Below are 14,285 nucleotides of genomic sequence, written 5' to 3' on the forward strand. Positions count from 1 at the left end.
CATCTCGAAGTACTTTGTGAATTTTACTTTCCTAAGACACCACACCCACTCACGTTCTCACATCCACGCATGCAGTCACCCATAGCATAGAAGAAGGTTTTGGGACTGTACAGATTTAAAGCAGCATAAACATACCCAACCATTATGGCTTGTATGAAATATCTGTCTGCAGTCTGGCTTCATCAGCTCCAATCAGGTGCAATTTTTTTCCCTTGACATAGAGAAAAGGATCATCCAAATACTCAAAAAAACAATTTTTTTTTTTTTTTTTAAGGATTAAGCTTTCTGGATCCCTACAAGTGGGAACTATATAGTTGAAACTCAATTTCATCCCCTCTTGAGCAGATGTCATGAACATAGCAAGGTAGTAGAAACCCTTAACTAGAAGGCTTTTAGCTTAGGTCAAAATTTGTTTCAGGTGAATAGTTAACATGTTAATAAATCTAGTATTATGCTGAATTGCTGTTGGGGGGGGGGGCTTGTCTTGTATCCTCTTGAACTTGCCCTAAATGTTGCACTCTCAACTGAACTTTTTTTTTTTATTTTTTTTTTTCAACGTTTATTTATTTTTGGGACAGAGAGAGACAGAGCATGAACGGGGGAGGGGGCAGAGAGAGAGGGAGACACAGAATTGGAAACAGGCTCCAGGCTCTGAGCCGTCAGCCCAGAGCCTGACACGGGGCTCGAACTCATGGACCGCGAGATCGTGACCTGGCTGAAGTCGGACGCTTAACCGACTGCGCCACCCAGGCGCCCCACCAACTGAAGTAACTTTTACTGCAGTTAAATAACTCTGTATACCCCTACAATCCCTTAAAAGGCCCACTGGAAGAAAGTAGCATCTTTTCTGATATTTCTACCATTTTTCTCAATTCATCTTAACGTTAAGAAATTCATCTTAACGGGTATATCAATAACCTTCCTGGTTTAAATTCCACTGTCTCAAGAATATGGTGTCTGCCTCTTTTAGAATTTCTCACATTTCAGAGTGATAGACTTAAAAGCGTTCAAAAGCCAGCCCTACAATTTCAAAGATGAATAAATGGTCTATATCCTAGAAGCTTTAGAAAGGAACCTGAAGCAAAGTAAAAGACGAATTAATCGGAGCTACAATTCTCTTAATTTGTGCTAGGATCTAAAAGGGTTGCAAATTTTATACCCATTTTTTATCATTTATTTTTCCTTCGAAGATTTTATTTTTAAGTAAGCCCTAAACCCAGTGTGGGGCTCAAACTTACAACCCTGAGATAAAAAGTCGCAAGCTCTACCGACTGAGGCAGCCAGGAGTCCCAATTTTATGCCCATTTTTAGATGGTTCTCAGAAAAACAAAGAATGAGCCATGAGTCACTATGTTTGATATATTTCATTAAAAACAAAACCAAAAACAAAATGAGTCACTAAACTTTTTTTTCCCCAAAAGGTAAGGGTGTGGTTCAAAGGAAAGGTGCCTTATCATCTGTATCACAAGCTGCCAGCCAAGGAGGGTGTCCAGGCAGGGAAAGCACCCGGCCTGTTCTAGGTCTACACGATTTCCTCCCTCCGTGGAGGGTCTGTCACGCTCTGCCCGCCTCTTGTCTTCTGACATACTCAACCTTCAACAAAACACTTAAAGAAAACAAAACAAAACGGTAAAACATCACATCCCCAAGCCAAATCCTATCGACATTAACGTTTACGGAGAAAATCAGGTAGTGGTCAGTAAGCTAAATTTGCCTTCTTGCCTCATAACTGGCCTTTCTTTCTTTCTTTCTTTCTTTCTTTCTTTCTCTTTCTTTCTTATTTATTTATTTATGATGAAAGGACAAGCAGGGGAGGTCCAAAGAGAGAGGGAGACAGAGGATCCAAGTGGGCTCTGTGTTCACAGCTGCGAGCCCGATGCGGGGCTTGAACTCACAAACCATGAGATCATGACCTGAGCCGAAGTCCGTGCTTGACTGACTGAGCCACCCAGGTACCCCTGGCCACACCTTCTTGTAAAACCCACTTGTGTGCACACGCAGACTTCTAACAGTAGGCCTTCGTTTCAGAACAGAGTCTGGGATTTGGACAGCTCAAGGGGGCTAACACTCCTCCCACTAGTTCACCACCTCGTGACTTTCTAGATCTATTAAAGAAACACATACCCGCATATAGGATGCCGTAACATAGGGCACAAACGTTGGGGATCAGTAGGAACTACACTCGTTCGGGTAACACATTCTACGTTCTCCTTTTCTAGGTATGCTTCATGATATGTGATGACAATGTGGAAAATTCACGAGACTTTAAACAAGACCATGCTTAAGATTAACTGATTAATAAATAAAAATCAGGGGCACCTGGGTGGCTCAGTCAGTTAAGCGTCCGACTTCAGCTCAGGTCATGATCTCGTGGTTCGTGCGTTCCAGCCCGCGTCGGGCTCTGTGCTGACAGCTCAGAGCCTGGAGCCTGCTTCGGATTCTGTGTCTTCCTCTCTCTCTGCCCCTCCCCTGCTCGTGTTCTCTGTCTGTCTCTCTCTCTCTCAAAAATAAATAAACATTAAAACAAAATTTTTAAATAAAATAATAAAATAAATAAATAAATAAATAAATAAATAAATAAATAAATAAAAATCACTGTCTGGGCCAGAATTTTAGAGCTGGAAGGAACCTTAAAGACCATCTATTCGATTTTGGTCAAACTCCTTCTGTTCCATAGATGAGGAAATCGAAGCCCATTTGAGATTTTGTCGAAAATATAAGTTTTAGACAAAACATGCAGTGCTGTCTTCAGGCATGCACCAACATGAACTAAATGCCTATGATGAGGGAGGACATAGATAAACCATTTCATTAAAATTTTTTTTAACACACAGCCTTTCAGAAAGAGACTGTAGGAATTACCTGACCTCTTCCAAACTCTGGTTCAGCCTGTTTTTTGGGGGGTGGGTGTGAGGGAGAGAGAAAGAGAAAGAGAATCCCAAGCAGGCTCCACACTGTCAGCACAGAGCCCAAAACAGGGCTTGAACCCACGAATCGTGGGCCCAAATCAAGAGTTAGACGCTCAACTGACTAAGGCACCGAGGTGCTCCGTGGTCCAGCCCGCTCTATAGATAGGTAAAGAAACGAAGCTCTACGGGCACCTGGGTGGCTCAGTCGGTTGAGCGTCTGACTTCGGCTCAGGTCGTGATCTCACCGTTCGTGGGTTCGAGCCCCGCATCAGGCTCTGTGCTGACCGCTTGCTCAGAGCCTGGAGCCTGCTTCAGATTCTGTCTCCTTCTCTCTCTGCCCCTCCCCAGCTCACGCTTTGTCTCGCTCTGTTTCTCAAAAATAAGTAAATGTAAAACAAAAATTAAAAAAAGAAATAAAGCCCCAGGAGTGAGTTCAACTTCCAAAAAAACATCTAGAGAGGGGGCTAACTTCCCCTCTCGGTCTAGTGGACGGCATCTACCACTGGCTTGTGCTGCCATCTCCCTGAAGGAACTCCTTCCAGAAATCTGCAACTTAGCAGCAAACTCTTTCCAAAGGTAACAATGTATCACCAACCTAGCTACCTTCAACACGGTCGGAGTGTGTTACTCTCATTGAATGTGAACCCTTAGTAATCAGGTGCAGTGGTCTCATCTGGCCCTGAACTGCCTTCTGGCCTCTGTCCGGGTAGGCACGCTGAATGTAAGGGCGGGGTCCGGATTCTTCCTGGGTGTCTACTACCTGCCAGGCATCGGGCTGGGCGCTAGACATGTCTCATCCTGTTTGATCTGCACATCTACTCTATCTTGTCGATATAAACCCTGGCTTTCCCATCCCCCTTTGAGATGCGGAAACCGAGGCATGGAGAGATTTGCCTAGGTTCCTATTTCTTTTTTTTTTTTTTTTTAGTTTTTTTTTTAATGTTTATTTATTTTTGACAGAGAGAGAGAGAGAGAGAGAGCGCGCGCATGAGTGGGGGAGGGGCAGAGGGAGAGGGACACACAGAATCTGAAGCAGGCTCCAGGCTCTGTGCTGACACAGAACCCCGATGAAGGAGCTCCAACCCACAAACCGTGAGATCATGACCTGAGCCAAAGTCATGCTCAACCAACTGAGCAAGTTTTTTTTAAAATTTTTTAAAAATGTTTTTATTTATTTTTGAGACAGAGACAGAGCATGAGCAGGGGAGGGGCAGAGAGAGGGGGAGACACAGAATCTGAAGCGGGCTCCAGGCTCTGAGCTGTCAGCACAGAGCCTGACGCGGGGCTCGAACTCACGGAGTGTGAGATCGTGACCTGAGCCGAAGTCGGAGTCTCAACCGACTGAGCCGCCCGGGCGCCCCGCTGAGTTCCTATTTCTAAGAAGCAGGTGACAGGGTACGCTCCCAAGCCTGCTCTCATTCCAGAGCCTACTGTTTACACCTCACTACAACCATTCATTTTGCCCCATGACTAGAAAACCAAAGGGAGAGGTGTGCTGGGGCCTCCACCGTGACCTTGGGGGACTTACTGTTTGGTGTCCTGCCCACACACGGTTACGAGGAGGTGGCGGTATCGGCTGGGCCACGTGTGGGGGCGTTCACAGGCCCCAGGCCTGAACTTAAGCATTCTGTCCTCTCAGGTGGGGCCCTGGCTGAGCACCGGCGAACATTTGGAAGGCTGATCCTGCCTTAACCTAGGAAGCAGGAAGGATGTGAAGCTTCAGCCAGGAGAGTCACCCTAAGATTGGGTCCCTCAAACCTGCTTCTGGTGGGGAATGCTTCTTGTGGGGTCAAGTTCCAGCACGCTGCTTTTTCGGGAAGAAAGCCCCCCCCCCCCCATGCTAGGCAGAGACCAAGCAGCAAAGGGTCCCACCTGAGGGTGCTGAAAACGGCACCTGTCCCCACACTGTGCCATGTGCGGACAAGCAGCCACTGTGACATCACCCAGGCAAGAGCTTGGCTTTTTGAAAGACTAAAAGCCAAAGCCCTTGGAGGGATCGGAGAAGAGCTACGAGAGAGAACGAGAAAACAGTCACTGCAATGGCACCGGGCCACAAGCAGGACAGCCATTTAGCTTTCAGATGTCTGATACCACTTATCCCAGACATCAGTAAGTGCCATGCAAGAGCAGAGCCCTGGAGGAGCCCGGGACCAAGAAACAAGGCTGTCCAAGTCCGTAGCCCCTGCCTACCAAGGCAACGGGCTCTCTGGCACCTATTTGAGGGCTCTGGAGACAGATGGATGCTAGTGCTAAATGAATACTGGGCTTGGAGTCAGGACGCCAGAATTCTATTCCCACTCCTACAGCTTCCTATCTCATGATCTCCGGCAAGACAGTTGCCCTCCCTGGACCTCAGTGTCTTCATCCATAACTATATATTTTTTAATGTTTATTTTTGAGGGAGAGAGAGAATGAGTGGGGGAGGGCCAGAGAGAGAGGGAGACACAGAATCTGAAGCCGGCTCCAGGCTCCGAGCTGTTAGCACAGAGCCCGATGTGGGGCTCGAACCCACGAACCGTGAGATCATGACCTGAGTCGAAGTCAGATGCTTAAATAACTGAGCCACCCAGGAGCCCCAGTGTCGTCTTCTACAAAACAAGAGAGAAGACTGAGCTGATTGCTAAGATCCCTTTCAGGGTTGAGATTCTGATTCCTTTGTTCTCGTGAACAAATTCAATATTTTCATTGTGAATTTCTTGGGTTTTATATTTTTACCAAAAGCATCCCTTAACTTCCTTTCCTCGTTGTTTGTTAGTATTCAAACAGAAATCCACCAATAACTGTTAGCAATCTTCCTGAGCGTGTTCAGTTTTTCAATCAAGTATGGCATGTAGGGGCACCTGGGTGGCTCAGTCCGTTGAGCGTCCGACTTTGGCTCGGGTCATGATCTCGCGGTCTATGAGCTCGAGCCCCGCGTCGGGCTCTGTGCTGATGGCTCAGAGCCTGGATCCTGCTTCGGATTCTGTGTCTCCCTCTCAATCTGCCCCTCCCCTGCTCATGCTCAGTCTCTCTCTGTCTCAGAAATAAATAAAACGTTAAAAAAAAAATTTCTTTTTTTAAAGTATGGCATGTAACTACCATTTCCGTTTGTTAATTCACTTTTTTTTTTTCAGAGTGGAAAAAGCACTATCAAAATGCATCCAAGTGGTAAAAGAGAGAAATCTTGTAATAGATTTTATTTTATTCTTTTTAGAGAGAGAATGTGCGAATTGGGGGGAGGGGGAGGGAGAATCTTAAGCAGGCTCCACACTCAGCTCAGAGCCTGATGTGGGGCTTGACCCCATGACCCTGGGATCATGACCTGAACCGAATTCAAGAATCGGATGCTTAACTGAGTCACCCAGGTGCCCCAAAGAGAGAAACCTTAAAATCTAATGATCATTTTTCATTGTTTAAGTATATGTAAATCCATGATCGGTTCTGAGCTGTATTTACTGTCTGGTAAAGATACAAATTTTAGGGTAAAATCAGGCTTAGAGAGGTTAACTGACTTACTCAAAATCAGAAAAAATGACGTGCAGCAAAGCCCAGATCACTGGAGTAGACACCCAGTAGTCTTTCCACCACAGATCATTAGTTTCCTCATCATCTGGCCTTTCTAGATTGTCTGCTATTTCTTGGCTTAGGAACACACACATAGCAAAGCCAATACTTACTGCAACAGAACCGTGGCCAGAACTGCCTTTGTCCCGCTAGGTTTATTTTTCTAAGGTGAGGTATCTATCCCACCCAAAGGCATTCCATCCCCACAGACCCTGACAAGGAGAAATTCACATGTCTCGGGTGGCCCAGAAAATTCAGGGTTCAAATGTCAAGTTTCTACATCCCTGGAAGGTTCTAGTTTGGAGGAGAGAAAAGATGGAGTTTTCTTGGTATTTCCCTGCATTTCTTGGAAGACTATCTGAACTAGGTGGGACACGGAACTGGAGCCTTCTTACCTTCAGAGTTCACAGCCAGGAATGACCTAGCCGTTGTTTCTGGAAATCCGCTTTCAAAGAGGAAAGCAAAGGATGAAAACATGCAAAACCAGGAAGAAACTGGAGGCATGGCATTTGCTTCCTTTTTTTCCCCAACAGGTCAATATCCAGACCTCACTCCACCATTTCCGTTTGGATTCTGTGGCTATCAGCATGTGTAAGTGTGCTTAAGTATTTCCAGATTGGTTAATCAGAATATGGGACCCCTTTTTTTCCACACGTGCCCTAATGAAGGGCTTAAGAAGCGCCCCGCTGCCCTCTCAAAATGAAACACACGTGAAGACCCTTCCTCTAATGAGAATAAGCGTCACCCATGTATTCCTATCAATTTTTCTACCAGTGGAATTACAAGTTGTAATTTCTAGAAGAGCAAGACCTGCTGGCCTGACTGACAGGTTATTTACATCGAGTGTGTTTTCAGACAAGGTACAGGCAGGACAAATCAGAGGGTTTAAAGGGAACAGTTCTATAGGGAAACAGGGTCGCTCACTTTTGCTTTTCTGGGGTGCTGGGCTGATTGTGAAAATGCAAAGGTAAAGAAAAGCCTAGAACTTGGCTACCTCTCTTAAAGACTGGAAAGAAGATGTTCCCCTGCTGGGCTTTGAAGAGCTCTCTGCAACTTTGACCCCACAGACTCAGCATTGCCCCAAGCTCTTCTGTAACTAGCTTTTATTGCTTTAATTAACCAAGGCTAGGTGGGACAGATTTACTCCACCTCTGTAATGTCATTGTTGCTTGCGAGTGGCTGGCGGCAGGCCTTTACCTCTCCCCCTTGATGCCTGGCCTGCACAATTAGCGCCTTATTATAGGTTGGCCTCACATCTAATTACTACACGGGCTCAACTGAGCACTTTGTTTCATTGCCTTGTTCGTGTGCTTGTTCAAGTGCCTGGGCTCCCCAGCTAGAGTAAACCCTAAACTCCTTTTAGGCAGGTGTGTTCAGTGTCTCATCTCTTCGGGCCCACAAGAACACTAGACACTCCCAGGCCTGCAAACAAACACTTCCTGTTTGAAGAGCTTCCGGATGTCTATTCTGGGAGGAAGGCACATGGTTAGAATCTGGGTCTCCATGCCTATCTCAATCCTCCGTCCCAGATCCATCATCCTTCTCTGTCGTTGAGGGCTCTCCTTAGCTACTCTGAGTTAAGCTGTACTTGGCCTGTATGTAACCGTTTCCCTTATCTAAAAGGATCGACTGAGGGGCGCCTGAGTGGCTCAGTGGGTTAAGCGGCCGACTTCTGCTCAGGTCACGAGCTCGCAGTTCGTGGGTTCGAGCCCTGTGTCGGGCCCCGTGCTACAGCCCAGAGCCTGGAGCCTGCTTTGGATTCTGTATCTCCCTCTCTCCCTGCCCCTCCCCCACTCTCGTTCTTTCTCTCACAATTAAGATAAATATTAAAAAAATAATAAAAGGGTTGACTGAAACAGACATCGGAGTGTCCCCCTCAGCACCACGTTCCATGCAGTTTTCTACATTTCCTTTAGAAAAAGGATTCAAGGGATGTGAACTTATGCTTGAAGAGCTCCTTTGTTTTTGGAATAAAAAGTACAGCTTCTAGGGCAGTTATCAATTCCATAACAAACACAGGCCTCCTTCACCAAATACTCCAGGAACACAAAGCGGAGCCTGGTGGGAAGACTGCATAAAGGGATGGTTAGGAGTTGCAAGGATGGGAGCTGGATTGCCTGGTCTCAAATCCTGGCCCTGCCATTTTCTAGTCATGTGATGTGCGACCTTGATCAAGACAATCGACCTCTCTGCCCCTCGGTTTCCCAATATGTAAAACTGGGATAATACTTGCCTCATAGGGCTCATGCGAGGATCGAATCGGTTCAAAACAGTGCTTGGTGCGTAACGGGCACTATGTAAGTTAGTGTTAAATAAAATTAATAGCGTACAGAGATTCAGAATGGACAGACCAACAAAGGGAATAACCCTTGACAGCTTAGGAATCTGACAGTGATGGGAAAACATGTTGGTTTTACAGACTAAGGTGTTATCCTTGGCTTCTTCGTTTTCTGGCTAATGTGCATTCTTTGAATTGCTCTATGATTTGAAATAAATCAAAAAAGAAGTCTGAGTTTGTGAGTTTTAAACATGTGTAATGCATTGTCACAACCAATGTGATAAAAAATGTTTTGGAAGCATTGGAATAGAATGATTAGTGAAGGTGCCGTTGTTTCAGTAGAGAATTTAAAGTAAACATTCCACTGTTTACACCTTTCACACCTAGTCAGCCTAAAGTGTCAGACATCATTCATAATATTAATATCATAATAATATTATTATGCCAACCCTTCTCCAGCAAGGAAACTTTAGCCAATTGTCAGGGGAGTGGTTCAAATCTATGTTCTTTATTTTTAAAGACCTGTTGAAAGATTTCTATATAAAGATGATTCCATGGTATCCAACTCAGACTCTTCCTTCTTTTAAAAAAAAATTTTTTTAATGTTTATTTTTGAGAGAGAGAGAGAGACAGAGCCCAAGCGGGGGAGGGGCAGAGAGCGAGGGAGACACAGAATCTGAAGCAGGCTCCAGGCTCAGAGCTGTCAGCACAGAGCCCAATGCAGAGCTCCAACTCCCGAACCGCAAGACCATGACCTGAGTCTAAGTTGGACGCTTACCCGACTGAGCCCCCCTTCTGTCTTTTCTGATCTGTCCATTTGCTGCCACCTTTTAAACCTTCAATCCTCTTAGATATCCTAGCTACTAAAATTCTATGTCCAGGGTCTCTACTTTCTGAGCAATCTTCTAGAATAAAATATCATCTCTAACATCAGCAGTCCCTTGTTACCTCATCAAAAAGATCCCCATGTGCCACAACAGGTGGGGCACCTGCACTTTCATTCAGAAGAAAACCCTTTCGGCTTCACCTCTCCCTGTTTCCCTGAAGGGCAAAGTCCAACCATGTGAGATGTCTTCCCTATAAGTGCACCTATGGAGAACTATGTAGAGACATAAGAAAGAACTGATGTCCAGTCTACTAAGAAGTGATCATTTATTCTGGAACTCAGCAGTTTAGAACTTAAGAGTATGGGCAGGTCCTTCTTCCCTGTACCCTCCTCTGACCCACCTCCCTAACCCCAGTGTGCTCATTGGTGCCACACCATCATAGCTCTTAACCACGTCCTGTGGTTAGGTTGACCCAGAGCCTTTCCCTCTGCCTGGGGAGCTTCTCTGGGCAGAAGTTGTGTTTTATTTGTTTTGGTGTTCCAAGGTTGGCACAAAGCCCATCCATAGTAAGTTCTCAGTAATCTGTGAAACAGTACTGAAGCTACTATCTGAGAAATACATTCTTTAGATGATTAAGCTGTCAAGGGTTATTGTACTTTCGCTTTTGAGAACAGGGAGGCAGGCTCCTTAGAAGAGGGACATTTGGAAAAGTCATCAGATCCCCTTGCTTCAATCACTTTGGGTTAACTTTCCCCCATCTATCCACATAACCTTTTTAAAATCTGTACAAACCCTATCTGCCTCACCTTAACGGGCTCCTTCAGTGACCCTATATTCACCTTGCAGGTATCCTTTCTGGATATCTAAGGCCCATACTTTTACTTCGCTACCGCCAGGTCTGGCTTTTTTTTCGGCGGGGGGGGGGGGGGGGGGGGGGCGGGGGGCAACAGTCCACAGCTCCCAGCGATCACTCCCTTAGGCCGAGCTTCCAGCCATCGCTGGAGATGGCTGGGCACTGTGTCCTTCGCCAGCGCCGGTTACCAAGACTCTGCCCCCTCCTCTGGGAGAATGCTCCAGCGACCACCCCGGACAAGGGGGATCCCGCAAGGTTCTGGGTGTGCGTCTGGTCAGCCCCAGAGAGCCGGCAGGGAGGTGGAATCCTTGGGGTGTAGGACGCCTCGGGACTAATGGGCACTCACTTCTGGCTCGGACCCTTCCCACCGAGAAGGAAGTAAAGAGGGCTTCATCGTCTCTTCTTTTCAACCATTCTAGGGACTAGGGGAACGCAGGAGGGAGGGCGGGGGGTGGGGGGAAGAGAGGAGGAGAGCAAGGAGACAGCCCCTCAGGACAATCACGACGTCCGCCTCCCCTCACTCGGGGTCGGTCTCTCTTCTCTCTCTCCCTCTCGCTCTCTCTCTCACACACACACGCACACGCACACACGCGCGCACGCACGACCTGCTACTTCAACTCCAGCTCCCAGCAAACTGCGACGCGCGCCTCTCCCACTGCAAGTCCTAAGCTCCCGCCCCGGCCCACGCCTCTGGCCTCACCCCAGCCTTTTTCACTCAACCCCAGTTCCCCCTCCCCACTGACCGTGAAGCCGGAGGCAGTTCCCCAGTCCCAGGCCCCCGGTGGGGCTCCCACCGCCGCCGCCGTCGCCTCCCCCTGCAGCCCCCGACCCGGGACCCGGCCTCGGGCTGCAGCGATGGCTCCCCGGCACGAGGCGCCGCGGCTTCCTGGACTCGTCCAGACACGGGGCGGCGCGCAGGAGAAGCCCATCGAGCTGCCGGCGGTGGCGGCAGCAGCGGTGGCTGCAGGAGCGGCCGCCGCGCCGGCTGATGACGCACAAGCGCATGGGTTGGGGGGGGGCGCGGCCGGCGCGGGAGCGACGCGAGCCGATGACGTGCGGCGAACGGGGCGGCTCGGCAGCATGGCGTCCGTGGCGCTGAGCGAGGCCGAGAAGGTGTATATCGTGCACGGCGTTCAGGTAGCTACGCCGCGGCGTCAGGCCCCGGGTGCCCCTGGCCCTGCGCGTCTCGGCGCGCCCTCGGTTCGCTCGGGAGGCGGCGGCCAGGCGGCGGGCTGGGTTTACCTTGTGGTTAGAAAGCACGGCGGCCGGCGTGTGCCGCCCGAAACGCGCGATGCGGTTGTGTTCAGGACCCCACGGCGAGCGTCCACTTAGGACTGTGTGCGTACCTGCAGCCTTCCGCGTGTACAAGGTTCCAAACCTGGATGGGAAGGGGTGGGCAGTCCCTGAGGCCTTTTCTCAATGAGGGAGCATCGCCCCCGGGACAGACTCTTCAGCTCTCGCGCGTCGCATCACTGGGCTGAGCCTCGCTTTTCTCTACTAGGAAATGGGGGTTGGCGGTGGGCTTCTGGCCCGCTGTTCCTTACCTCGTGGTGGGGAAGCACAGGGAGAGAAGACACTGAAGTGAAAGCGCTTTGAAAATACAAATCGCCCACCGGAGGGGCGCCTGGGAGGCTCAGTCGGTTAAACACCGGACTCTTGGTCTCAGCCCGGGTCTTGATCTCGGGGTCCTGAATTTAAGACCCGGGTTGGGCTCTGCGCTGGGCGCGAAGCCTACTTTAAAAAAAAAAAAAAAAAAAAGCGGATTTACAGCCGGTGGCCTTAGTTCTGCCGTGGAGGTCTGAGATTCCCAGAGGCAGCTGTAACTATAGTCAGATCTTCTGTGGTTAGTCTTCGGTCCCAGGTCTTGACCTCTCCAGAGTCAGAGTTGGAGAATGTTGGGCCTAATGAACTACCAGGGAAAGCCAAGTGTGACCTTATCTGTAACCTACCCAGATGTACCTTATCTGTAACACATCCCCAGATGTCTGGGCAAAGCCTCACCACAGTCCTGTTCTTGCCCATAGAGACCTAATCATTTTGTGTTTTACTTTTCACTCTTGGTCCAATAGGGTCGAATTTAATTCCTGGTGTCCCCTTTCCGTCAGCCTTTGATTCCTTTATTATTCCAAAGATGAATAAAGTAAAGGCAATGGAATATAAGATGTTTGCTAAGGGAGTGGTATAGTTTGTGGAGATTAAAGGAGCTATACAATATTGGTCTGTGATGTTCGGAGGGCTTCCCTAAGGAGGTGGAATTGCTCCCCTAATCTATGTCAAGTGTCCCTCCTGTGTATTTTCAGGACTCAGTATTCATTCATTCATCCTAGAACTGAGCTAGACTCAAGGGATAGGAAGGAGTCTGCCCTTATATAGCTCCCATGCCAGAAGGAAGAGACAGAAATTATAGATCTCTTTGTGTGTTTGTATGTAAAATTGTACTGATAGCTGTGAAGGGAAAAAAATCAGGGACCTGATCTAGTCTGGGAAGTCAGGGGAAGCTTCCCTAAGGAAATAGTATTTGAACTGAGCTTTCAGTACGCTTAAGAATTAATTAAGTAGGTTTGAGCCTTGCAGGAGGAAGGGACGCTGAACCCACCCACAGGCTTTCAGGTGGAGAAAGTGTGGAGCCACAGGGATGGGCTGGGGGTAGTGGTGGGAGATTAGGTTGCAGAGGTGGCTAGAAACCTGATCTAGGAGTTTTAGAGGCTCAGTCACTCCATCATAGATCTTGGGAGGTAATAATCTGTTGATTTGTCTGTATGGTACTTTAAAAAATTTTTTTTTTCAACTTTTATTTATTTTTGGGACAGAGAGAGACAGAGCATGAACGGGGGAGGGGCAGAGAGAGAGGGAGACACAGAATCGGAAACAGGCTCCAGGCTCCGAGCCATCAGCCCCAGAGCCTGACGCGGGGCTCGAACTCACGGACCGCGAGATCGTGACCTGGCTGAAGTCGGACGCTTAACCGACTGCGCCACCCAGGCGCCCCTGTATGGTACTTTTAAAACCTCGCCAGTGTCCAGCACTTAGTAGATACTCAGTGATGTTGAGTAGGGTATTTCTTAAAAAGGAGGTAAGTTGGACATTGTTTTCATTTTTAAAATTAAACCTCTGTCTTACCAGTACCATGAACATATTAGGGCCACAATTGTTAAATGGTCTGTTCTGTATATGGTAGAGCCATACAGAGTAACTGACTTTAAATAAATCTCTTCGTAAGGATTATTAACGTTGGCCACAAAATTGCTGTATTTATGGAGGAGGGAAACTGAATTTATACCATCTGAATAAAGGTCAGAAGGCAAGCGATTGAGCTTCCACCGACTCAGTTCTAAAATCGCCTCAACTTTTGGGGCACCTGGGTGTCTTAGTCAGTAAAACATCCGACTTCGGCTCAGGTCATGATCTTGCAGTTCTTGGGTTTGAACCCTGCTTCGGGCTCTGTACTGACAACTCATAGCCTCGAACCTGCTTCTGATTCTGTGTCTCCCTCTGCCCCTCTCCTCTCACTCTGACTCTCTATCTCAAAAATAAACATTAAAAAATAAAAATAAAGAATAAACATGAAAAAAAGAAAGACTGAGTTAATTTTTTTTAAATCACCTCAACTTTTGTTTTGTCTTTTGACCAACTTCTGTTTTGGTCTTTGAGTGCCAGTAGTGCCTCGCTGGAATCCTGTTCTTGCCCTTACCTATATAGACCTACTCGTTTTTTTAATTTTTCACCTTTGGTTCAGTGTGGTCAGTTTCAGTTTCTGTCATCCCTTTCTTAAATTTAAAAAAAATTTTTTTTTTTTTAACGTTTATTTATTTTTGAGACAGAGAGAGACAGCATGAACGGAGGAGGGTCAGAGAGAGGGAGACACAGAATCCGAA

The 14,285-nt window shown here is 47.7% G+C and overlaps 2 protein-coding genes across 7 annotated transcripts in view; one reads left to right on the forward strand and one right to left on the reverse strand.

Moving 5' to 3' along the window:
• Positions 1-11,266, reverse strand: part of ZDHHC3 (zinc finger DHHC-type palmitoyltransferase 3) — a 60,196-nt gene extending 48,930 nt beyond the window's left edge. For 4 of the 6 annotated variants that reach the window (XM_043587202.1, XM_043587200.1, XM_043587205.1 and 1 more), the window contains exon 1: positions 11,154-11,266. The gene's annotated coding sequence lies outside the window, so the exon portion shown is untranslated. Of the gene's footprint in view, positions 1-4,437; positions 4,771-11,153 lie in introns of those variants that run through there. The other 2 variants (XM_043587201.1, XM_043587204.1) reach the window with 2 other exon arrangements.
• EXOSC7 (exosome component 7) overlaps positions 11,266-14,285 on the forward strand; it is a 37,775-nt gene continuing 34,755 nt past the window's right edge. The window contains exon 1 of the mRNA XM_043587199.1: positions 11,266-11,547. Coding sequence (XP_043443134.1) covers positions 11,266-11,547 — 282 coding nt within the window. The remainder of the gene's footprint in view (positions 11,548-14,285) is intronic.

The sequence above is a fragment of the Prionailurus bengalensis genome, chromosome A2 (genome assembly GCF_016509475.1).
Source record: "Prionailurus bengalensis isolate Pbe53 chromosome A2, Fcat_Pben_1.1_paternal_pri, whole genome shotgun sequence".
Taxonomy (NCBI): Eukaryota; Metazoa; Chordata; class Mammalia; order Carnivora; family Felidae; genus Prionailurus; species Prionailurus bengalensis.